The 26579-nt window shown below is 38.4% G+C and overlaps 1 protein-coding gene across 13 annotated transcripts in view; it reads left to right on the top strand.

Moving 5' to 3' along the window:
- TTLL5 (tubulin tyrosine ligase like 5) overlaps nucleotides 1-26579 on the top strand; it is a 292965-nt gene that overhangs the window by 51447 nt on the left and 214939 nt on the right. For 10 of the 13 annotated variants that reach the window (XM_058429488.1, XM_058429490.1, XM_058429486.1 and 7 more), the window contains exons 10-16: nucleotides 5394-5495; nucleotides 7268-7359; nucleotides 8128-8235; nucleotides 19906-19987; nucleotides 21556-21617; nucleotides 22780-22874; nucleotides 25150-25191. In XM_058429488.1, the coding sequence (XP_058285471.1) occupies nucleotides 5394-5495; nucleotides 7268-7359; nucleotides 8128-8235; nucleotides 19906-19987; nucleotides 21556-21617; nucleotides 22780-22874; nucleotides 25150-25191 (583 nt within the window). The remainder of the gene's footprint in view (nucleotides 1-5393; nucleotides 5496-7267; nucleotides 7360-8127; nucleotides 8236-19905; nucleotides 19988-21555; nucleotides 21618-22779; nucleotides 22875-25149; nucleotides 25192-26579) is intronic. The other 3 variants (XM_032134813.2, XM_032134812.2, XM_032134807.2) reach the window with 1 other exon arrangement.

The following is a 26579-nucleotide window of genomic DNA, read 5'->3' as shown; positions in this document are numbered from 1 at the left end:
TAAGAAGATATTGGTATCAAAAAAAAAGTTTTTAAGAAAACAGCAGGACAGAAAAAAAAAAAAAGAACATGTGGGGTCATATGCTTAGAAGAACAAACTAGTTTTTGAATAGGGGAAGAGAGTTTAAAAGATCCCACTAACTCTCTGCTTTCCTTCTTGTTTTGGTCCCATATTGGTAAAGATCTTGGAGCAAGCAACTCCAGTGCAGTTTCAGTTAATGTTTGCCAAGTCCCTACCATATGCGAAACATTGAAATCTTTTCTTCACACAGACATTCAGACTTTTAGACAAATTATTACCATTGTCTTGATTCTCAGTGAGAAACATTAGAAAGCGAAAAGGAAATGTAACTTATGATTTAAAAATTTATTGTCAAAATAAAGATATTGTCCAGAACAATTCATATTTGTTTTCAGTGTGGTTAAAAAAGGCGGAGGGGGTGGCAAATAGTTCTATATCCATAATAGGCTGCAAAATAGTACCTAGGGTTTCAAATTTAGCAAAGAAAGTAGGAACTCCCTCACCTTTTGTTAGCTTTAAAGGTCAAGGCCTTAAAGGTCTGTTGTGAGAACTTTGCTAAATCTTGATCTCATTAAGAGGGAGATTCAAGACTCCATCGTGTCTGCATTAGGATAAGTGTGGTCATGTAGTCATGTGCTTTATAACAATGGGCAAGGAAGGACCACAGATACTATGGTTGTCCCATAAGATTGTAATGGGACAACGATCTTAATCTGAAAAATTTCTGTCACCTAGTGACATTGTAACATCATAACACAATGTATTACTTTTTCTATGTTTGGATACACAAATACTTAACGTTGTGTTCCAGTTGCCTACAGTATTCAGTATAGTACAATGCTGTACAGGTTTGTAGCCTACGAGCAAGAGGCTATACTATCTATCTTAGGTGTGTAGTAGGCTATACCATCCAGGTTTGTGTAAGTACACTCTATTATGTTCACACAACGATGAAATTGGCCTATCAATGCATTTCTCAAAACATATCCCCATTGTTAAGTGACGAATGGTTGTATGTCCAAACTTGGTCCTGGGGTACCTAGTAAATAGTGCTCTTTTAGGTTATTGTTAATAGAGAAATTGTGTTGAAACTTCAGACCTAGAGAAGATGAAATTTCATAATATGTAATGGTCCAAATCAAAGGTCACTAACATAAATGCTCACAAGTACATTCGCTGAAGGAAGAGTGGAGACTGGAGAATGGAGAGTACATGTCCCATCTAAACGCATTTACTATTTAGTGCCAGCAGCTGATACTGGTATTGCCAGATCTGGTTTGTTAAGTGAGGCTTGAACATGTAGATTTTTATTGTGAAACAAACCACTTTTTTATACTTTTAATTTTGAAACCATTTTGAACTTACAGAGTTGTAAGAGCTGGAAGAATTATATGAAAAATTGCCTTTTACCCTATGTCTAGAGATCTCATTCCAATTCTGCCAATTGTCCTAAGATTTTTTTTTTTTTTTTTTAATTACAAAAGGATCCCAATCAAGGATCACATGTTGTGTTTAGCCTTCGGGTCTCTTCAGTCTCCTTCAGTCTGAAACAGTTCCTTAGTCTTTCTTTGACTTTCATGATCTCAGCATTTTTGAAGATTACAGGCCAATCATTTTGTGGATTGTCCCTCAATTTGGGCTTGTCTGATATTTTCTCATGAAGAGACCTAGGTAATGCATTTGGGGCCAGAATACCACAAAAGTGATACTAATTCTTGTCATTGCGTTATATCTGATGGCCCATGCTAGTCATTTAGTGGTGTTTGACCACTTGCTTTAGGTGATATCTACTAGATTCTTCCACTGTAAAGTTTTTTGGTCTTACCCTTTGTAATTAGTAAGTGTTTTATAAGGAGATACTTTAAATCATGTAAAATTTCATTCTTCATCTCATTTCTCATTTTTAAGAAAAACCTATTGATTTTTCTTGCCTTAATGAATTATTGCTATAATAGTTGCCACATGATGATTTTCTAATTCCATCATAATTTTTACTTTTATTTTTTGGCATTTTTCTGTAAGGAAGAGCTTTATCTTCTCATTTATTTATTCATGTATTTATACCAATGCAGACTCAAGTGCTCCTGTTTTATTTAATGGGTTATAATTCTTTACTATCATAATTTATTTTGATGCTCAAATTGTCCCAGATTTGGCCAGTGGGAGACCTCTCAAGCTGGCTTTGTGTCCTTTTGACATATCTTTATCATTCTTTGAGCACAAGATGTTTCAGGCTCATCTTGTTCTTTCTCTATTCTAGCGCTGGAATCAACCATTTCTCCAAGGAGCACTGATTGCTTTTTCATGGAGTATAGTATTTAGAAATCAATATCTGGGTGCTAGATGTGCTCATTGTTCTGGGGCATTTCTGCTTTCAGATCCTGGCCATGAACAGAGTTAGGAAATTATGTATATATGTACATATGCACATGTACGTCTGTATTTCTATATCTATCTCTAATGTATTGTTGAAAAACAGAAGTTTATACTAGTACCCACAATTCTAGTTCAAAACTGCAGAGTTCCTTCTCGTTTTTTGCTTTTCATATTTTAAAATCTCTTCTCCAACAGCAGGAAATCTGGCTCCCAGTATCTTTAACATATTTATTTATTTGCTCAATTCCTTTGTATGTGGCCAGTTTCCTGACCCCACTGGGCCACTGTCCCACTCAGATGCCGTTTTTATATGGATTTAGACCCTTATTTGGTGGCCACCCTGCCTAGAAAACCTCCTTCTGCTTCTGGCTGACTTCCCATCCTACTCACCATCTTCCTTTTTTTTTTTTTTGTTACTCACCATCTTCCTCATGTGGGCTCTGGCTACCACTGGGCTGCAAGAAGGGAGGTCTGATTTTTATATGTTGTTCAGGTAATTAAAGTTTAAAAGAAAAAACAAAGCTTTTGTAGGTTAATCAGAACTTGACCAGTAGGTCAGATTCAAGACTAATGTGACCTCTAGTCTAGACAATAAAAAAGAAAATAGTGATCAGATGATGATGATGGCTTATTTAATATGGATTTTAGTGAGCGCTATAAGCTCTTACTGGGGTAGGAGGAAAGATGAGCACACACACCTTTTCTCTCCATAGTGTATGCTCCCCACTAGACTGAGGGAGATATGGAGTGGAGCACTTTCACCTTTCGGGGGAACTTTTCCTTTAAGCTTTTTTGTTTCACTTTAATTTTTGCTTCTTCTGCTCCATACACTCAGTTGAGGATTCCACGCTTTGATATTAGAAATCTTATCCTTGCTGGGGTTCAGAATGAAATGCTCCAGTGAAAAGGAAGATTAGGAAGAAGAAACATGATTTTTTTTTTTTTTGATGTGCAGCCCTCTTGAAAAAAAGAATATAGGAATGACAAATGTGTTGGTACCCGATTCCAGCTCACCACAGACTTTTTGTCAGGCTTTTCATGTTGACTAAGTTAGATCAGGTACTTGTTGTAACTACAAGAGATGAAAAGCCTCTTTTTCTGAAGCAGAAGCTTTCCCCTCCTTCTAACTCATTATTCTTTGAGGGGAGAGGATGACAGGAGGGATGTCACCTTGAGGTAATGTCTGGCTGAGGCAGGCAGCCTCTGTGGGGCCAGCACGGGGCCCCTTTGCATCTCACAAGAATTCAGAGAATGACTGTCTTCCTCTTGCTTGGACAATCTATCAGAGGAAGATTGGGATGCATAGGCAAGGGTTACTCACCAGGGCACTGGGATGTGACATAGCTATGAGTTAAGTGATAACTACTGGAAGATGGAAGTTTCTAGAAAATCTGGGGTCTCAAGCACAGATGTAATAATGCTCATCAAACTCTTGTCTTTTAGCCTAGTCATCATTTTCTCTTTGTCCACATCCTTTTTCCTAGCCTCATGTTTATTTATTTTAGTTTTTTGGGTTTGGTTTTTTTTTTTCTTTTCACTTTTCTTTCTTTGGCTCTTGTATATTTCTGGTACAGGGAATTAGGGAGTGGAGATAGTGGGTGGATGAGAAGAAACAGAGAAGAGGAAAATTTTTTAATGCTGACCTTTAATGTGGTGAAAATTCATGTTGACTTCATAGTCTGAGTAAGCATATGTAAATAATTTGTAAGTCATATGAAAATAAACTTGTGGCCTTCTTTTTTTTTCACACACTTGGATATGCCTCTTGGGAAAACCACTCTAGTGAAGGGTGATATGGCTACAGTGGTATGTAAACAGGGGTTGATACTTACCATAACCATTCGCCTTGAGTGTCCTTTTGTTGATACTGAGCATCCTTTTGTTGATATTGAGCATCACTGGAAAGTTCTCTCTTTCCCTGGTTACTTCCTTCAGAGGCACATACATTTTATACTTTGTTCTTCTTTTGACAACAGTCCTGGGTATCAAATTGCTACCCTGTTTTCAGTGGGCTCCATGTTTAATTCCTCTTTCTTTTGCCTTCATTTCAAATTCAGGACTAAGTCTCTTGCACTGTGCCCATATTTATGCCGTTTTGCTTTGTCTGCTGTTAATGCTGTCATTATCATTCTTTTTAAATGAGTATTATGGATCAGTTCTATTCTTTCTATGGATGTCAGCTGTAAGCCTATATATAGCTGTGCTGTCCTTTTTTCTTTTTGCTTAATTTTTTTTCATTGAATGCTGTAGTACCAGGCACTGTGTGGGCACTCAGTAGGTGTTTCTGTTGCCTAGGCTGGAGTGTAGTGGTGCGATCACAGCTCACTGCAGCCTCTGTCTCCTGGGCTCAAGCAGTCTTCTCACCTTGGCCTCCCAAGTAGCTGGGACTACAGGTGCACACTACCGCACCTGCTTAATTTTTAAATTTTTTGTAGAGATAGGGTCTTGCAGTGTTGCCTAGGCTGGTCTCCAACTCCTGGGCTCAAGCAGTCCTCCTGCCTCGGCCTCCCAAAGTGTTGAGATTACAGGCATGAGCCACCATGCCCAGCCAGTTGTTATTTCTTGACCAGCTAATGCTGCATCTTTCACAGTATCCTACACACAATTTCCCAGGTTGTAAATAGCTGTATTTTCAATTTTCATTCTTCCTATTGGTGTAATGTTCTATATAAGGGAAGCAATGTCTTGTTGTGATTAAGTCCATGGGTTTTGGAGTTGGTGTGATCTTGAACAAGTTATTTAATAGACCACATTTAGTTTTCACATCTGTTTTTCAACTTGGATACAATATTATCTACTTCATAGGGTTGCTTTAAGGATTGAATTAAGTATGACATTATAAAACACTTAGAATGGGAGTTAGCACTTAGTAGGCACTCGGTATTTGTTAGGTAATGATATTACCCTCCTTTATTATTATCTCATTGATCCTCAGTTCCAGCCTATATTTCCTTGAAACTCTATTCCTGGCATTTAACCTGTTTCCCTTCTATCAGGTTTGCAACTGTGCGATATGATCAAGGAGCCAAGAACATTCGGAACCAGTTCATGCATCTGACAAACTACAGTGTGAACAAGAAGAGTGAAGACTACGTCAGGTACTGGCTGTGTCTGAGCCAGAAGTCAGAGGTGTCAGTCTCAGATGTGGGTGTTGTAGGGGTGGAAAGGTAACATGTGGCACTGGAGGACAACTTTACATTAATGTCCATGTACCATTTATGGAAATCTGTCAGTCATATAACAGTGTTGAGGCATATCTCCTTCTGCTTCTCCGTTGCCTCCCCAGTTAACAGTGTCACCTTTCTCTACCAAAATGTACCTTCACAAGTTTTTCTTCCTCACTGCCTTCCCTCACTTGACTTAGGAATGGGAATTTAATGGGCATATGGAACGTTTTAGAAGTTAAGAAATGAGGTCATTTCAGCGCTTGGCAAACATATCAAAAGCTTAAAAAATGTCTGTACCCTTTGACCCCACGGTTCCATTTCTAGGAAGTTAACCTTAAGAGATAAAAGATGTACACGCAGTATCAGTGATAAGAATGTTCATTACCGTATATTTGTAGGTGGAAAAAGCAGGTTATCTGATAGCATGTGCAACTTTCCTGCTTGAATATGAGATATCTAAAGCTGCTTATTTTTGCTGAGGGGGGAGGAAAAAAAGACCAGAAGTAATACCGAAGTGTTAATTTAGCTTAACTATAGTGGGTAGGATTGTGAGTGGGTGATTTTTATTTTCTTCTTTCTGCTATTATGTATTTTCTAAATTTTTCTAAAATAAATACTTGTATGATCAAGAAAAAGAAAAGGAAAAAATTAAAGAAAGAAAGAAAGAAATGAGGCCGTCTCAGAAAAGGATTCAGTGGAAGGGAGTACTAGCCCAGCTGTGTGGAAATACTCTTTTTGCTCTGTTTTCTTTCATCCCGATAATTTTGCCAGAAAGTGGAAAAGTGGAAAAGAGACCCAAATAGTTACTTTCTACTCAGACTAAAAATAGGTTCCTAGCAGGTCCAAGGAAAGAAAGAAAGGAATCTGGAAGTGATAGAATAGTTGCTGAAGCTATATAGGTTTCGTCGAATATCCTGTGAGCAGTGTTTGCGTTGACTGAAGAGATCATACCTCCACTGTGAAAGATGAGCAAAGGCACAATCGGTGGAGAGTGGGATGGTGGTAGGGAGTGAGGGGACAGCTGCAAAACACAGGTTCCAGATTGCAGGGCTCTTCCAACATTCATGAGAGGCTGTGCCATTGGCCACTCCGCTGCCATAGCAATAGTATACCTCCTCACTCTTACTGTCACTGCAGTGCACTCTCCCTTCAGTGTTAACTCAAAAAATATCAGGAAAAGCTATATCTACTGCCAAAGAGAAGGGAACCTGCTTCAGATGCCAAAGCAATTCTGTGTGGGGTTATTTCATTAGCATGCTGCACCAGAATAACTCACTCGCCCATCCCAACTCAGTTCTGGTCTGAAAATGGCATCACAGGTTGTTTAGTGGACTCAGGTGACATTCACCTCAAAGGTTAATTGTCTGTTAACTTGTAACCATTCTTAAATTTGTTTGCCTTCTTTCACACATTGCTTTCACTCTTTCTTGATGCATAATTGTTTGGTTAAGAAAGAATTTGCCGCCTTCTTCCCCACCCTCTTGAAAAAGGCAAACTATACATTTTCATTTCCATTGAAGAAATTGGTATGAAAGGATATATGACAAAAAGGACCAAGAAAAAGTGAGTAACTGGAAGTCAGCAAAGTGAATTTAAAAAAAAAAAAAACTTTTTAAAAAGACAAGAAGGCTGTTTGCAAAGAGTCTTGTTATTATAGCCAAGCCTAGTTACATATGTGACTTTGATTTATTAATTTGTTTTAGTTGTGATGATCCAGAAGTGGAGGATTATGGAAACAAATGGAGCATGAGTGCTATGCTTAGGTACCTGAAACAAGAAGGCAGAGATACAACCGGTGAGTACTGGGCCTTTTTCCTTCTTGACTTCTCTTCTTTGGATAACTATCATTGTCTCTTGCCAGGAATCATTCTCTGTTGCTTTGATAGTGTTGCTGAGACGGGATGATTGTCCTTGGTGTTACTTTTTCCTGCAACTGACAAGCTGGGGAACAGGTTTTCCATTACCCTCAAAATCCCTTTTCTTGTTTCTGGTCTGAAAGGCATAACTTTTTCCTTTTAATCCTTAGTGAATTTACCCTTCTTGAATGTTGAACTGCTGACTAAAATATGGTCAGCTTTTTATATAACAAATTGCCTGTCTCCATATTGGCCCCAAGTTTCGAGTTTTCTAAGTTAATCTCTCTCATTCATGTTGCTGAGTTGGAGAATGGGCACTGTTTGAGCACAGGGCTTCAAATCAAAATGGACACAATTGCTGAGCCTTGAACAGAATGGGAAACTGTGTGCCAAAAGAGACTGTTTCAGTTCACAAGGGAAAGGGTCATAGGGGAAGTGTGAGATGGGAAGTGAGGCTCCTATTCCATTATGTGTCTGTCTTTTGTCATAAGAGGCCACCTGAGGGTATCCCTTGGCACCTACATTCTTGACTGTATTGATCTGTTCACAGATATGCTTGCCTCCACAGTACCCATTCAGAAGTCTGCCATATAGAGGCTTTTTTGAATGAGCACACATGCTTTTATAGTTATATTGTTATCTGGAATCCAGTTCATAATCCATGTATTTTGATATTGAGTCTGAAATTTAAAAATTTTTGTTTGCAGCATTGATGGCCCATGTAGAAGACCTGATCATTAAGACCATAATCTCTGCTGAACTAGCTATTGCTACTGCCTGTAAAACCTTTGTTCCTCATCGCAGCAGTTGTTTTGGTAAGGAGACTCAAGAAGCTTAACATGTTTTGTGAAGAGGATCTTGGGAAGTTGGATGGGATTCTAGGGTAGAGAGGCTTAGTGATTCTATAGCAGTAAGAGGTATGTGATGGACTTTTCTTTCCAAGCTCATGTAGCATATGAAGAGCCTACTAAGAGGCCAATAGTGAGCTTGGTCAGAAGTCCCCTGAGGAGTAACTAGCTTTCTGTGTGGGAAGCAGGGATTGGAACGAACGTGTTGGTCTTTCTGTCAGAGTGCAGTCAGAAAAAGTCTGCAACGGACTGTACAGGAATCCAACTCTAACAAATATATTCCAGAGCTCCTTGGCAGCCAGACTGGGAACAGTTCCAAGAAGCTCTGGCTGGTACCAGTATGTGCTTTCTCCCATTTTCCGATGACTGCTCCTTTTTGTTTTAGTCTTCTTTCTAGTGTGTTCCTCCCCCTCCTCTCTTTCTCCCATACCTCTTCCACTTTCTTTTCTCTTTCTCTTCCTCTTCTCCTCCCCTTCCACTCCACCCCCAACTCCTTGACTGTACAGAGAAGGAATAAGCAGTTCACAATTACAGAATCAGGAAATGTTACCTACTGACCCACTAGCTATAATGGTAGCACTGAGGGTGCCTATGGACATTGCTTCCTATGTGGAAATGAACGGGTTTGTGATTGCCCATGTGAATGTGTTTAAAGTCACATGGGCTTTTGGCAGTGTTAGGCTTTGTTAGTAAAATACACTAGGGTCTTTGATGGGGAGGATGATTAAAGTGTGGTGTGGAGTAATACAGGTAGTAAGGATATGAGAGTTATGGCTTGGTTAGAAGGCAGGGTAACAGGGAAATAAAGAATATGGGTTTTAGAGTCTGACAGCCTTAGTTTGTAACCATGTATATCCCTATCTAGTTTTGTGATTTTCAGCAAGTTACTCTAATCCTGTTTCCTCAACTATAAAATGGCAGTAATGGTGGTGTCTACCTCCTGAGAATACCATAAAGATCAAATGAGATGATGCACGCAAAGCACTTGACAATGTCTGGCCCTTACATTGTTCTCAATAAAAATTATTTGTTATTTTTATAATTAGACATAATAATTCCTGATCTCTTTAACAGATTATCATAACAGGCTATATTTGTGGGGCAGTAAACAAAGGGAATTGTTGAGATTGAATAGAAGATGGTAGATAAATCAGGACCTAAAATTTTATGGGAAAAGAAGAGGTTGTAATATATTTTTAAAAATACATATCTGATCATGTCTTCTGAAATCCTTAAATGGTTCCCTAGGCTTAAATTGTATAATAGAAACTTGATATGACCTGAAAGCCTTCTAAGGTAACAAAGGTAACTCTTCTAGAATTCCATTTCCCCTCATATACCTTATAATCCAGCTGTACTATACTATACTTCTAAGCACTCTGTGCTTTTGTGCCACTGTATGAGTTCTGCTGTTTGGCCTAAAAACTCTCCTTCTGTCTCTGCCTTGCATGCTCACATTTCTTTTCTAAGATTTAGTTCTCCACATTGCCTCCTACCTCATGCTGTTCTTTTTTTTTGAGACAAGGTCTTGCTCTGTTGCCCAGGGTGGAGTACAGTGGCATGATCACCGTTCACTGCAGCCTTCACCTCCTGGGCCCAAGTGATCCTCCCACCTTAGCCTCCTGAGTAGTTGGGACTATAGGCATGTGTCATCATGCATGGCTAATTGTTTAAAAAACGTTTTGTAGAAATGTGACCTCACTATGCATTATGCTTTTCTGTGCTTGTTTGATCATTCTCTTTTCCTGTCACATCATGATGTTTTGTTTATACATACACTTCCTCAGCCGTGTCTGAGTTTATTTTCTTGAATTCATAGTAGCCAGTGTGTCCTTTCTTCCCATTTCACCCTATTTCTGCCAAACCAGAGCTTTCAACATTTCTCTTTTCCCCTTTTTAAATTTTTTTTTTTTAGTTTTGTATTAGAGACAGGGTCTCGCTGTTGCCTAGGCTAGAGTGCAATGGCGCAATCGTATTTAGCTCACTGCAGCCTTGAACTCATGGTCTCAAGTGATCCTCCTGCCTTGGCTTCCCCAAATACTGGGCTTACAGGCGTGAGCTACCAAACCTGGTCCTTTTGTCGCTTGCTACCTCTGCACCTGTTTTACCTTGTGTCTGAAATACCTTTCTTGTGTTACTTTACCTAATAAATTACGGACATTTTTCAAGACAAAGTCAAGTGTCACTTCTTCGGTGATGTTTTTTTCTAATGCTCCCAGAGTTAGCCTGCCCTGCCCCTATACCCCCAGCACTCTGTTTGTTTGTAACTCTACAATAGTATCTGTATGTTGTCTGGTAGTTATGTGTGTATTTGTCTCCTGTAGCCGACTAGAAACTCTTTGAGGACAGTAAGAATATCTCCGTCAGTTTTGCCCCCACCATGCATGGCAGCACTTTTTTTTAAATTGAGACAGTATCTCACTATGTTGCCCAGTCTGGCCTTGAACTCCTGGGCTCAAAGGATCCACTTGCCTCAGCCTCCCAAGTAGCTAGGACTATAGGTGTGTGCCACCATACCCAGTTGCATGTCGGCATCTTTTGCTCTTGGAGAATGTTCAGGAAATGTTTCTTGAATGAATGATTGGCACTTGCTTTAATTGCTTTTTGGTGGCCTGACAGTAGACTTCCCAGTGGATCTGGTTTGGTAATGGCCTAGAACTCTTAGAATTATTGCAGACTGTTTGAAGATGGGGATGAGGGGTTGGGACTAGGAGCGTAACTCCAACTTCCAAAACCTCATTAGATTTAAATAATAAATAAAGGTTTATTTTTCTACATCTACTTGGCTCTTATATGAGGGTAAATTTCTGATATCCCTGCTGTAAAAATCTTTGTTCTAAATAGTTAATTATAAAACCTTTTCTGAATGTTTCCTTTTGTTTGTTTGTTTGTTTTATAATTTGATTGCCTTTCGGAAGCTTGGGAGCTTCATTATTGAACTTACTGGCAATAGAATGTTCTGACGTGAAAGAAGCTGTGACTTTCTCTGACTCAGTGAAATACCCCTTAAGTCCATTTCATCAGCCATGGGTCTCCTTTCTTCCTCCCTACTTGTGTTCAGTTTTAATAAACTGAGCGCATCTGGAGTTTTTTTAAGTTGTTGACTATCTTCTTGGCTTTTGTGGTTCTAATTCCACTTCCTGTCAGCCCTGGGATTTTGTGTGCTTCATTAACCTCATCCCATCAGATATGATTTTGTATACGTATGTGTATTTGTATGAGCCTCTGCCTCCCACTAACTCCTGACTTCCCCTGGGGTTTAAGTTACAAGGAATAAGCTAGTTTTGTTTTGTTTTTTTCCATTTATTTTAGAGTAAACAGGAATTGAAAGCTTCCCAGAAGATTTTGGCTTAAACAGAGCATTGGTGCTTTTAGGGGAAACCAACAGACCAGACATGGGGTTCACTATATTCTTTTAGTGGTTGTTCCTGTCCTTCCATCTTATGGATCTCTGCCAGGGGCATTCCCTTACTATCTCAGTGTTTGTATCCTATGATTTCTTTCCCATCCTACCACCTGTAATGTTCAACTATGTTTCCAGGTATCTTCGATATCCCATCCTATTTATTTATACATTTAATTTTTCTTCAGTTCCTGCTGTGAGCAAGTCATAGGTTAGCCTTTCAGCAGTGTATTACCATCAAGTTTGTTCCTCTCAAACCAAATTTTATGTAGGATGAGATATAGACATAGATATATATATATATATATATACCTCCATTGCACTATTAGTGTTTAAAGGTAGACTTGAGAACATATACAAACTACCTGAAACTTTGTCATTTAGTGCTTTTTCCTAGATTTGCACATCTGGTAAGGACCTTAGAGAATAATTAGTTCAGATATAGAAATTGAAACCCTGAGAAATTAACTCTTGTTCCAGGTTCTAGAGTTAGTGAGTGAAATAACTCAGGTCAAAATGACTCAGCTTGGATCTCTGGGGCTTCAGAAGATGGGTTTTGGCAATCAGATAATCTTGATCATAAGACTTTTGATTTATAGAATTTTTTATGCCTCCCTCAATAAGACAGATTTTTTACAATCTAATTTTTACTGCCTTCCAAGATCATGAAAATATGGTACCATGTGAAATAATATGCTTAAACAGCAATCCTTTAAATATGCCTAGGAAATTGGCATTGTGAGATACAACTGGCTATGAGAATAGCTTTTTGACCAATTGAAGAAAAACAGCCAAAAACAACAGGATGTTCGCTGTTCTTAAAGATTTTGCTGCTGACAGTGGTTTTATCTCTGTGTATTAGCATAGCTGAAGTCATGGGTTGTGACCCAGGCCTGGGATCATGGGGACAAGTTGTGGGGCCACTTGTAGGACTGATCAGCCTGGCCTTGTTCTGATCAGAGCCCAGTGACGTGTTTGCTCCGCACCAACCATGCCCAGTACACCTCTGTGTTGACGATATCTGGTTTGGTTTTCTATTGCTACCATTCTTGACCATTTCACAGGGTAGCCTGAGGTTCTTATAGGGAGGATGTCCATAAATAATTGTTGGAGGAATGAAAGCAGGCAGTGTACATTCTCCAACAATGTAAACTACTTGGCCACCCACAGAAAAATAATGAGAGTCATCAATCTCTTCACTTTTTGAGATAATCTTCTTTTTTGGTTTATCATATGCTCCTGTTTAGATGAGAAAGGAAGTTTACTACAGAAGAAACTTATGTAGGAAGTATCTACTGTTTATCAAGCAAACATTGGTTATTTCCTTTAATTTAGTTTCACTGGTTATTTCTTTTTAGTCTTCAACAATTTTGGTTGGTATTATCTGTGTTTTATAGACATGGAAAAAAGATTCAGAAAGGTTAAATAAGTTGTCCTAGGTCATGCAGCTAATAAATGGCAAAGCCAAATTTGGGAGCCAGGTCTCTGGCTCTTTCTCCACCCACATAAAGACATGTCCTTATGAGTCCGGCCACTTTTGGCATGCCCCATATCCTGGATTCTCCCTCTGCTCTCCCGTAACTAGATACTCAGGAAAAATGATATCATCCTTTCTAGCAGATCAGGCCTAAAAACGACACTCCTTTTGCTCTAGTTAAGCGTACCTAGTCCTAAATACTCCTTTCAAATCTACCTTTACATCTGGTAACCAGATAGCATATTGATTTCTTGGACTAGTTAACCAGTTGGCTGTGGGCATTTTCTTTTCATTTTCTTGTGGGTCTGCTATTTTCCAAAATTCTCCTTCTGGACCCCATATAAAGACTTCCTCTTTAGCTTTTTCAATTTGAATCCAAAGCCAAGGTAAAAAGAATTTCCTTCATACAATAGCATTTCAGTGACAGTGAGTTCTAGCTAATGTCAGCACTTTCCATTGCCTCAGGGACCACAGCTTCAGCTGGGGCTTTATTTCTGGGGAGAGTTAGTGGATTGATCCAAAATTAGTGGTGTGACATGTTTAGTAATCTATTAGGCCTTGGATGGATTATTATTTTCTTGAGAACATCTTTTTTTCCCCCTCTCTCCCTGAACTATCTTTTATCCGGTTTTTTTCTTAATACAGCTTTAATATGTAAAGTTCTTCCTAAGAATCTCTCTTATTTTCTTTATGATTGGCGGCTTTATTATAAATATTTCAAGTCTTGTGATCAGGGTTATTTTGTAGGAAGTGGCTGCCAATTATTTTGTCTTTCTCAAAAACTATGCATTGTTTTTCACTTAAAATATATTTTCTTCATTCAGTATTTCTGAAGTATTTCCTATGTGCTAGTTATGGTGCAGGCTACTTGTAATACAACAATGAACGAAACATGGACCCTGCCCTCAAGTGATAGGGAGGAGCAGACATGAAATGATAAATGACATTACAAGTAGTATAAGTGACTCAGGTGCTCTAGGAATATACAAGATTTACTGGCTGTGCCTGGGGATCCACAGAAAGCCATTTTTAACAGCAGGAATGTAGTATGCAACATACAGTGTCATGGCAGGATGTGATATTTTTTGAAATGGTAAGAAGTATGACGAGATATAGCGTGCATAGAATGGGGGAATAGAAGATAGGGTTATAGAGGTGGATTTGGGCAAGAATATAAAGAATTGACAAGTTTAAATTCATCTTGTAGCTAACAGCCACTGGAAGTTTTTGAGCAGGGGAGCGATATGATTATTATTATTTTTCTTTAACTTTTATCATAATTTAATCCAAAGCTTAGGATGACAGAATTACAATAAAGGGAATACGGTACAATATTACTGCAGTGACTGACTTAAAATCTTCTAGGAACCAAGCTGACATTAGTGTCTATTGTTGGACCAGTTCACTGCCTATCTCTATGTGACTGTTAAGTTTGTTTTTTTAAGAAAAGTGTAATTCTCATGGCCTTGAAGAATGGACTACAATTGGGAGAGGCAAATGCTTGGGAAATGACTAAGGTGGTAAGAGGTGTGCAATGATAATATATACTTACCATATGACCCAGCAGTCCCACTCATAGGTATTGTCCCAGAAGAACCGAAACCATATGTTTATACGAATACCTGTATACAAATGTTTATAGCAGCTTTATTAATAATTGCCAAAAATTGGAAACAATCCAAATGTCCATCAACTGTTGAATGGGTAAATAAACTGGTATGTCCATATAATGGAATACTACTCAGCTATAAAAAGGAACGAACTATATTATTGGTATGTGTAACAACATAGATAAATCTCAAAAGCACAATGCTAAGTGAAAGAAGCCGGTTTCAAGAAACTACATATTACATTAATTTCATTTATTTGACTTTCTGGAAAAGGCAGAAAGCAGACAAAAATAAGATCAGTGGTTGCTGAGGGTGGGAGTGCGACTGGAGAGGGGCACAAGGGAATGTTTGTTAAAATTGTCCTATGTCTTGTGGTGGTGTTAGACAACTGCATATATTTGTCAAAACTCACCAAAATGTATACTTTAAAAGGGTGAATTTATTGTATGTAAATTAGACTTTGATAAATCTGCCTGAAAACAAAAAGCAATGATAGATGGATGAACCTCAGAAACATGGTAGATGAAAGAAACCAGACTCAAAAGAGTATATACCATATGATTCCATTTATGTGAAATTCTAGAATAAGCAAAACTAATCTGTGGTGAAAGAAATAAGACTAGTCGTTGTCAGGGATGGGGGAAAGGGCAGGATACTTACCAGGAAGTAGCACAAGGGGTCCTTTTGGGGTGATGGAAACATTCTGTGTGGAGTGATGGAAACATTCTGTGTGGGCTGATAGGCATGTGGGTTACATGGATATGTCCAATTGTCAAGACTTATCAAGTTGTACACTTAGATCTAACTATTTCATCATATGTAAATTATACCTCAAAAGGGAATAGAGAAGATTAAAGAGATTAAAGAGGAAGAAACTGGCTGGGCACAGTGGCTCACGCCTGTAATCCCAGCACGTTGGGAGGCCAAGGAGGGTGGATCACCTGAGGTCAGGAGTTCGAGACCAGCCTAGCCAACATGGTAAAACCCCATCTCTACTAAAAATACAGAAGTTAGCCAGGCATGGTGGCAGGTGCCTATAATCCTAGCTACTTGGAAGGCTGAGGCAAGAGAATTGCTTGAACCTGGGAGGTGGAGATTGCAGCGAGCCGAGATCGCACCATTGCACTCTAGCCTGGGAGACAAGAGCAAAACTCCATCTCAGAAAAAAAAAAAAAAAAAAAAAAAAGAGAAAAAGAAACTAAAGAGAAAGATTAAAGACAAGAAGGAGAGATAGAGATTTGGTGATATCTTGTATTTGGGAGGTGGTAAGAGTGTTTTTAGTTTGGAGCCTGGTGGATGGGGTACCATTCTCCAAGATGAAGAATAATAGCAAACCAAACAGTTTTGGGGAAAGAAAACAAGGGCTATTTTGTTGAGTGTTGAATACCTATGGAATATCCTAGTGAAGATGTCCAAAAGGCAAGTTGAATTATGGATTTGGTGTCCAGGAGACACTTGGCTAAAGATGTGATTTGAATATTATCATCATCATCATCATCGTCATATTAATTGTGGCCATGAGAATACATGAGATTGCCTAAGGAGAAAACTAGAATTGAGAAGGAAGGAGACCTGAGAGTGTCACCCTGAGCAAACCTACCATTGAATATCTGGGTAGAAGAGAAGGAAGGAGAGGAGGAGTGGAAAGGGGAGAATCAGAAGAGAGCAGTGTCCTGGAACCCAAGGGAGAAGAAAGCTCCAATAAGTCAGGGGTGGTCATCAGTTTCAGATGTTTGGGCTTAGCAATAAAGTAGTCTTTGGTGATCATATTGAGAATAGTCAGTTATTAGAGAGGGAGCAGAAGCAAATTCTTAGGGCTGGGAATAAATAGGTATTAAGAAGTTCAGACTGCTAAGTGTAGATTGCTTTTTCAAGGAACCATATTAAAGAGGTAGGAAGCTAAGTTTGCTTTGGTTTGGCTAGAGGCTGAAGGAAATATTTCTCACTAAGGAAAATTGTCCTGGGGAAATGTTCCATAAGGCATGCAATAGTCCTTTGAAAACACTTGCTTTTCTGTCATGATAAAGACAACACAGAAAGAGGAGCTCTCAGAACTGGAAAAGCCCAGCTAGCTCGCACCCATTCATGACAGGAAAGTTGGTGTATCTCATTGTGGATACTGAGTTTTTGAAATTCTCGTTACTGCTGCCAAAACACTCAACATTAAAAGATGAGGAAGTTGATTATGCTCAGCATAACCTACTCTTTACCTTTTAAAATCTTTAATGTCCATAGAAAATACCAAATACCAATAGTAAGTTTAAAAGGTTCTTATAAGGACTCTAGTAGTGTGCCAAGGACCCAAATTATTTTTCTTAAGCTGAATTGATGGTGTTCAAAGAGGAAAACCTGATACAGAAGTGATCTTTCCACCCCATTCCCCTCCCCTAATGCCAGCCTTTGAGGTGAGCTGGGTTTTGCACTGTTATAATGCTGTCACATACCAATATAGATTTCTTCTCCAGCTCTTAAATGATAGTAGGTTCAAACCTGGTACGTGTACAGATGTAGTTAGATTCGAGGCTTGATTTTTTTTAGTTTGGGCGCCCTCTCCATAGAGGTTGTTTAGCAGTAACAGGATTTAGTCATCCAAATGAAAATTAATTTAGCTTTGTGAAGGATGTTTTCTCTCTAGGTCATTTTCCCCCCTCATATTTCCCAGAATATTGGTTCTCAGCCTGTCAACTGAGCTTCTTGGAATTTGCCTCTGATTTGGGGAAATGGTTAAGTAAACCTGTAGCTGCTTGATGCAAGATACTTAAATAGTGGGTTTCATTGATTGTTAATCTGATTTGAATTTGTCTTCATTTGTAGCTGATTCTGCAAACCTGATCAATATGTGCATCAATCATTAATTTCACCCTGTTCTTCTTAGTTTTAATAATATTACCACTTTATGAAACAGTTGAATCCTGTGCTTCAGCTTTTAAACAAGGAAGAGAATATTCTTTTTCTTCAATCAAATGTTGTGTTCTCTCTTGCTTATATAAAATGTTAATGTAGACTTGTAGATTTTGCAAGTAGATTTTTCCTTTTAAATGCCTTATTTAGTGCTATATCACGAATGATTTTTCTCAGGTTAAAGGGGCAATATTCTAAAAGATTACTGAAGATTAGATGAGCTATTCAGAAGAATGTATTAGCTGTTAAAAGCTATGAATTCATTACAAAAAGAAGATAAGTGAAAGAGCTTCCTTTTCTTCACATTTTAACGTATAGGCAATATAAAAACTTTGTATAGTTACTTGAAGGTGATCCCATCTCAAACTCTTGTATAGTTTGTGATGATTTTTGCAAATTAAATGGAATCCCATACAATTACTATGGAAGCCAACTCATTCATGGAAACTTTTCCCTAGAGGATTTAGAATATGCATGTCTAACTGAGTTCATACTGCCATATATATGTAAATAGCATCCAGATATTGACGGTGATTAATAAAGAGGCTAAAGGAAACCAAATGATGCCAAAGAAATTTCAGAGAGAGAAATGATTTCCCCAAGTTCCACAGTGTAGAATCATGGGGACAACTAAGGTCTCTAGATTCCCATTCTAGGATTCTTTTTTTTTTTTCACCCAAGCTGGAGTGCAGTGGTGCGATCTCAGCTCATTTCAACCTCCACCTTCCGGTTTCAAGCGATTCTCCTGCCTCAGCCTCCCGAGTAGCTGGGATTACAGGCGCCCGCCACCACACCCAGCTAATTTTTGTATTTTTAGTAGAGACGGGGTTTCACCGTGTTGGCCAGGGTGGTCTCAAACTCCTGAACTCGTGATCTGCCTGCCTCGGGCTCCCAAAGTGCTGGGATTATAGGCATGAGCCACCACACTCGGCCTCATTCTAGGATTCTTAATACATCACGTAACTTCAGACTTCCTGTGTTCTAGAAGAGAGTTTTGGGGGCCATCTTTTTAGAGTCTGTTTTTTTGTTTTCTGAGAGTATTGAGAAATTTAAAAATCCTTCTTGAAGCAAGGAAATTTGTATCGGAATTAATTTCTGGAAAATACTTGGTTGTGTTCTGTGGGTATGAGCTCTGGTCTGTGACCTCTGATCAAACAGTAAGGAAGTAGTGTGGTGGTGTTTACTTCTAGAGAAAAAATATAAGCAGTTTTTTTGAGGGTCACAGGATGGGATGTTTAGGAGTGATTTTTCATATATATATATATATAGATATAGCTATAAATATATACATATACATACACACACACACACACACACACACACACACACACACACACAAAGGACTGTACATTACCGTGATTTTTGTAGAGAAAGTCTCATTAATAATAAGAAGGGTTCCAAAGTTAACCTCTCATCCCTGAACTTGTTAAATGAAACCAGGCATTGTGGAAAGAACACTTGCTTCTGGGTCTTGCTTTCTCTTTGCAACAGTTGGGAAGGTAGAGAAAGAGAATCAATACAGAATCCATAAACTTGATCTCTGGCTCCTACCCTTCTTAAATAATATTAGTGGTGCAAGATACCTTGTCACACCTGTGCTCTGCTACCACTGGCTTTCTCTTTTCTTGTCTGTCTTTCGGTTCATGTTGGGCTAGTGTGTTTTATTTTCTGTCTTCAAAGGGAAATTGAAACTGTAGGAGAGGGGAAAGAATAAATACATTTATATGTCTTCTTGACCTAGGTTGCAAAAGCAATATCTTGGTTTAAGAAAATGTGATGGAAGGATTCTAGAGAAATGCCTTTAGGAGATGTTTCTGTTTTCAAAGTTGGCAGGGAGGGATTGGGGAAGGGAAATTTCAGAGCAGGCCTAAAGCAGTGTTGGTGTTGGTTGTGCTTGTTTCATTCCTTTCCCCCACTCTTTTCTTTTTGCGCCCATAAGCACAGCAGAATTGTGCTTGTTAACTATTCTAGAGTCAGTCAATTTCTATGTAGGATTTAGGAACATCAATAGACACTGCATGATAAAAACAGTGGAATTTTGTAGCATTGTTTTCTTATTCCTAGAACTTGATTAATTTCTCTTGAACTTGAAAGATTCTTGAAAGATTCTCTACTTCTACTTCCACTTGCTACGTATACTCAGTGAGTTTCTAGGCCTGAGAGTTAATGGGATTGAGTCTTCTAGATCTTTGTGTGGTTGTGACGTGGAAAATGATCTTGTGTGTTGTGTTGTGTTGTATTTCTAGAACTCTACGGCTTTGACGTGCTCATAGATTCTACTCTGAAGCCATGGTTGTTGGAAGTGAATCTCTCTCCTTCTTTGGCCTGGTAAGTCAGTTCCATCAACTACAAAAGGACAAATCTTCAAGTAGTACTTAAAGCACTTTTTTTTTTTTTGATCATTTCTCTTGGCACTAGAAGACTGTTTTTTTCCTAGTTATTAGGTGGAGATAACCAGACTTTCTTAAATTAGCTGGTTTATGGCATAATATCAAAGTGCGTATGACAACCATGGATCTCTGTCTTCCTAGTCAATTTACAATTATATGATTCCTGTTTATTAGGTTTCTAAGGGATGATTCTTGCATTCAGTTTTATCCTTGTAGTTTTTTTAATAGTAGGTCTTTTATTAAGGGTAAAGAAATATATAAGGTATTTCCTTCATTACCAAAAGTTTTACAGGTTCAAATCCACATATACTGTAAAGGTATAAACCTGGATCTAGGGCCATGTGGATAATATGTGGTCCTTTTACCCTGTCTCATGTTTAAAGTCATCCAAGTTTAAAGTCAAAAACTTCAAACAACTTAAAAATCTTTTTTTTACTAACCTATTGTTTAGAAGAAGAAAAGAAACATATTTTTCAATACCAGGGAAGATTCTTACTATATTTGCAGCTACAGCCAGAATTTCCGTTCACTTGTACACTTCTCTAAACTGAGAACTGTAGAGATTTATGCCAAAGACCACCCAGCTGCTGAGTTTTTAAGGTTGCGAGATATTGGCAAAATGCCAAGGAATCAAATAAAGACAGATTGACTACTTTTGGAGTGGGAGTTTGGCTTAACCTCCATAGTAAGGTGTAGAGCTAGATATTACAGATGCTTCAGATGTTATGCAACTTTCGTCAAGTCAGCCTTTTGCAGGTTGCCCAGTAAAGTATATTATACTATACTTTAAAAGTTAGAAATCCCCAGAATGGGGCACTGAGTATAGCAGCCAGAATAGTTTGGTTCATGGAGGAACACCTCAGCACTGAAGTCACTGTGGCCGTCATTGCCGCAGGGAGGCCTCTTGCTTTTGGTCGATGTTGTTTTTGTTTTCATGTGGGTTCCTGCCCATCTGGTGAGATTTTGGTATAAATTGTATTTTTTTTTTTTTGCCCTATTTGCAAGCCTGCAAGCCTAAGAAATTTGTTTTAGAGCAGACAATAAAGACTTTAAAAAGTACCAATGTAGCCAGAGTTGCTCCTCTTGTGTGTGAATGTGACTTGACTGTTGCAGCAGCAAAAAGTAATTTGAATGGTGGTGGGCACACTCATAAAAGAGCATACCCAAAATCTGAACCTCTAAAATCCACAGTTTTAATGAAGCGGTATTCTTGACTTGTGCAAATTTTGAATTGCACAAGACCTTCTGGTATAAAGAAAATCGTATGTTAGAGAATCAATGGATGGTGCTGCGTTTGCATTACAGAGGACGAATTTAACACCAGGATTTCATTTCTCATATTTTTGCCCAGGATTTTTCCCCCACCGCCCCCGTGGATTTTACAGGCTTTACGTGTTGCTCTTCATTGACATTTGGAAACTTTGCTATATTGGGACCCATTAGAGGGCGGCTATTCTGTTAACCTACACACTTATCAATTGCTCTTTTCTTTCTCTGTTCTGTTAGTGATGCACCTCTGGACCTAAAGATTAAAGCCAGTATGATTTCAGATATGTTCACTGTTGTAGGTGAGTAGTAGTATTTTCTGAACTGGACTCACATAAAAATTAACCGGAGTGTCCATTTTGTCAGACTCCATAGGTTTTGCCAACTGGCAGTTCCTAAGCCATGCTGAATGGTTTGTACTAAAAAATTATATTTTCAGGGAAATGTTTATATGTTTCTACGCCCCTTGGCTCCATCCTGTCCTGAGGCTGAACCACAACTAAGGCTGAGACCTGAGGCACAGGAATTAGGAGCTGAGGAAGAGAATTAGCAAAGATCTGGAGAAAGTGTATTTTTCTCCAAGCTGGGAAAGTAAAACCCACTGAAGAAGCCTTGTTGCAAAGGAGACTGGCTATATTTCTGCTAGACAGTCTCTACTGGTCTCAACGTGATCCCTTCTGTAGTAGTTATAACCAAAGCAGCCCAAAGAAGAATCTCATTTTAAGTAGATAAGCCAAAACTTTGAAGTGGAGATGGGCAGTCAGGTGGGTATTTTGTGGGCTTGTTGGTTTTTTTTTAGGTACTATAAAAAGACATAATAAAATATATTTGAAATGAACTAGTACCTGATGTACCAGCAAATGCTATAAAACTTAGCTACTCTATTCTCCCTGGATAGGAATCTGCTTCTTTTTAGGAAGTAAGTGAAATTAGCTGAAGTCCAATTTCCAAAGCCATAGATAATCTACAAAGCCCATTTTGAAAGTTGCCAATAGACCACCTTCTGCAGTTCCAGAAGTAGATCATGTAACAGGACAAGACTGTTCACTTGCTTTTGTAAAAATAACTTGATTTTCCAGTCATCATCCAGGTAGCCACTTTAAAGCAACTTGTTTTTATTAACAACTGTGTGTTTTAAAATGGTAATTTGCAGTTACTCTTAGATTCATCAAAAATCTACATCTCTTTCTCACTCAGAATCACATTTCAGCCACCCAACCAGCAAGGTTAATTCATCTGGATATTTCCCTTTTCTTCTCTCTAGTTATGGTGGTTCAGAGTTCAGAGTGTGTGTGTGTGTTCAGAGTGTGTGTGTGGGAGAGTTGTGCATTATTCTCCTGAGGATAGATCTCTGTGATATTTATGACAGTGAAACTGAGTTTGTATATCTAAAGAAAAGGTACAGCCAGACCTGCTAATTTCTTAGAAAATGGCAGGTTTTAATGTTGCCCATTCCCCATTCAGGATTTGTGTGCCAAGATCCTGCCCAGCGGACATCAACTCGGCCAATTTATCCCACCTTTGAGTCTTCCAGGCGAAACCCTTTCCAGAAACCTCAGGTAAGCCAATTCCTCATCAGGGAGCCTGAAGGAGGCTTACTGGGAAGTGGCGGCTGATGTAACTGAGGGAGCGGAAGCACTATGGGTATGAGGTCACTTAGAGCAGGAGAATTTGGGGATCACTCTAGACAGGAGGCAGTAATATTCAGCTGTGGCTAATAGCTTATGCTTTCAACATTTTCCAACAAACTTATTCCCTGTTTTTTGTTTTGTCTTTTCTCTTGGCTTCTTTTTTTCATTATCTTCCTTCTTTCTGTTTTTAAAAATCACGTTTTTTCTGCCTCAGATTGATATGCTCAGAAACAAGGCACAGAAAAGGGGCCTATTCTTAGTCATTACTGCATTCTTTCTGATCTTCAGACTAGCTTTGTAAAGAAGATGCTTTCTTGAAATAGTATCTTCTCTACAAGTAATTCTCCTCAAAGGACCCTCCATGATCATGAGTTATTGATTGAGGTTAAATGAGATAAAAGCCCAAAGAAACTTATACTTGTCTAAAATATCATCTGATCAAGCATTGCTTTGGTCTTTGTGTACTCTGCATTTATGTTCCAGTTAAACCAATCAGCTGATCCTTCTACTTACTCATTCCATCATCTCGTCAGTCCCTGCCTGTTTTGACCCTGCTAATTTTCCACTTTTGTTTCTTGGCCTTTAACATTTCTTCTTATTTAAAAAAAAAAATCCACTTTGCTCTTTTCTTCCCATCTGGTTTGATTGCTTTTCCTGCTCAGACATTTTGGAAGTCTTTTCTTATTAAATCCATTGTGACCTTTACTTTTCATTTTAACATTTATTTATTTGTTCTATATTACACTGTTTTGCGTTCATTGATTTGTTGCTTTTAAATTGTTCTGTACTCTCCTGCCAGATTGTAGGCTCTTTCAAGGCATAAGCAGCTTTTTCTTCCTACTCCCCATTTTCTCTTTCCTTTTCGTCTCTCCTTTTATCCCTGCCCCAACTCCACTTTAACCCTTTACTCCTCACTTTTTTCCTCCCTTCTTCCACTCCCATTCCTCCTCTTGTTCCTTTTGCTTGCTAGTCTCATTTGGAGTAGTGCTATTTTCTGTTTGCCAAACCCATATACTATTATTTATTCAGATAATTGTTTATTAGAACAGGGTTTTCAAACTCAAATGCCTAGAGGGCCTGCAGGCAGGTAATATAAATTAGTAAATAGAGGCAGGCATAAAACAGCTAAGAGTGATATGACTGAGGTAAACTGGAGAGTGCATACCTCACCTGAAAGGGGTGGCTGTTTTACTAATGTGCTCTGGCTAATTACTGGCATGCATAAGTATGGGCCAGGTGTTATGAGATCTTCCTATTGTCAAGAGAAATCGGAAATCTTACTTTTAAATATTGGCAGCCACTTCATTAGAAACAATACTTTGCAGGCCAAGCATAACATGTCTTTGAGCTAGATTCAGTCTATGCCTATCTGTGACCCCGTGCTGTGGAATTATTCCCTAATTAATGTTGGGATGTGGAACAGGGTGTACTGTATTTTAAAGGCTATTATCTTGGATTAGATATAAAATCAGTTACCAGGGTTGTACTTGATCAGTGCATCATCACAGATCAAAGGGTTTTCTTTAATTTTTAATAAGAAAAAGTAGAGGATTAACCTAGGTGTACTACAGAAACTTAATTTAGGCAGTCACATTCCTTTGCAAATTGTTTCCTGCAGTATCTGTGGCAAGAACCACAGGATTATGTATAAAGGATCATGAACATTGCTGTGCAGCTTTAACTCAGTTTCTGCCAAGTTTCACTTCTAGAGGTAGCTGTATTGCCAGTCTTAGATGAATTGGTCCCTTTTCTTAGTTTGCCTGTCAGCTTTATTGGCAACTCTTTGCAAACTCTAGAAAATCTGTTCGATGCTTGTTTTGCCAACTGGTAGGTAATGGCATGATTTCATCCATAAGCAGCCTACAGGACACTTATATAAATGCTAAAGGAACTGTAGATTGGTCATGTGTACTGTGTGAAACCAGTTTGTCAGGTGGACTAGTTGACTTCAGGATCTTCAGTATCTGGCAGTAGGATTGTGCCCTCAGTGGTGAAAAGTTGAAGCTGGAATACATATGGCCTAGGAGAAAGCAATGTGAAAGATAATAAATGTTCTAACCTTCCAACCACAAAGTGTAGGGCTCTTGCTTTTGGTTTCTGCTTGGAGATTATTTTTTCCTTTTTTATATCATAGATCTAGGAGATGGAAAATGTAGGCATATTAGGAGAAGATAAGGGTTTATTCCATTTTTGTCTTTTATAGAGTCCAGTATCTGCACAGTTTCAGTCGTCAAAGGCCAAGCAGGTAAGTTCTAGATCTTTCGGAGACTTCATTCAAATTTTATTTTCATTTTCCAAATGGAAAGTTTTTTAGCTTTAGTTTTTCATGGTACATATTTTTATGTACCTATTTTTTTGTGCAGTTTAATAACAAAACGAATGAAAATAAATGCATAGAAGTCTTTTTGGTTATATAATATAAGAGTAGAGGATGCAGGAACTTAGGGATCCTCTTTTCCTGATAGTGATTATACTGAGATGGAGACAGTTGAATTTAAATGGGGAACAGGGGCTTAAAGGCATATCTATCACTTTGACCAAAATAATCCAGGAAGGGAATTTTCCAGTTCACAAATGAACTTCATTTTTTTTCCAGACATCTTATGAAACATACTGTTGTCTATAGCTTAATATTGGAAATGTTTTCACATTGGGTGTAGGGTTGTATTTGAGTTCCTTAGCATGTGACATTTCAAATATGTAGTGATTTGCAGTTTATAAATCTTAGAAGCTCTGCCACAATAGTGTCTCAGATGCTACCTTTGAAATACAAACATCTTTCTTTCTGAATGATCAGCATTTGCTTTCTTACTGTTTTTGTTAGCAGTATTTGAGATTAACCATTGCTTTCTTCTGCACAGATTTTAAAAATTCTTTTCGAAGTAATAGGCTAGCAGTGGGGATCCTGTGCCTGCTATTTGATGCTTTAGTATGAGGGATATAGATATTCTCACATATAAACGTGTCACTGCAACTGTGTTGTTTAGCAAAAAGCTCCAGTATATTTATTTTGGCGTTTGTACTCTCTGATGCAATTTCTGGTAAGCTTGAATGCTTGACGTGTAACTTTTCTTAGCTACTGTTTCTGATAAAGTGATTTATATGGTTTATGTGAATCCAAGAAATGAAAAATAACTTACTGGATACCTTGTCTGATATTTAGTAACTAATTAATGTGGCTCTGTAGTATGAGTTTTGGTGCTTAGTTGGTGGAATTCGAAACTCTATAATATGTAGTATTTTATATTTAGTAAATACCTAAGTATGCTAGTTGCTCCCATGGCAGAAAACAAAACAAAATAATGCTGTTGACTTCAAAGAGCTTATATTCTAAATATACCTGGAACTAATGTACTGAAAGAAGTAGGTTAGGAAAGGGGTACTCTTTCATAGCCTGTGGCATCTGACTCTAAAGAAGTGTCTTTGATATGTAATTCTAATTTATTTTTACTTATTTATTTGAGACAGCGTGTCACTCCATCACCCAGGCTGGAGTGCAGCGATGCGATCACAGCTCACTACAGCCTGGACTTCCTGGGCTCAGGTGATCCTCCTACCTTGGCCTCCTGATTAGCTGGGACTACAGGTGCACACCACCACGCCTGGCTAATTTTTTGTATTTTTGGTAGAGAT

Source organism: Hylobates moloch, unplaced genomic scaffold, assembly GCF_009828535.3.
Source record: "Hylobates moloch isolate HMO894 unplaced genomic scaffold, HMol_V3 SCAFFOLD_16, whole genome shotgun sequence".
Taxonomy (NCBI): domain Eukaryota; kingdom Metazoa; phylum Chordata; class Mammalia; order Primates; family Hylobatidae; genus Hylobates; species Hylobates moloch.
Note: the sequence above shows the minus strand (reverse complement) of the source record. Positions and strands in the feature narration are given on the sequence as shown.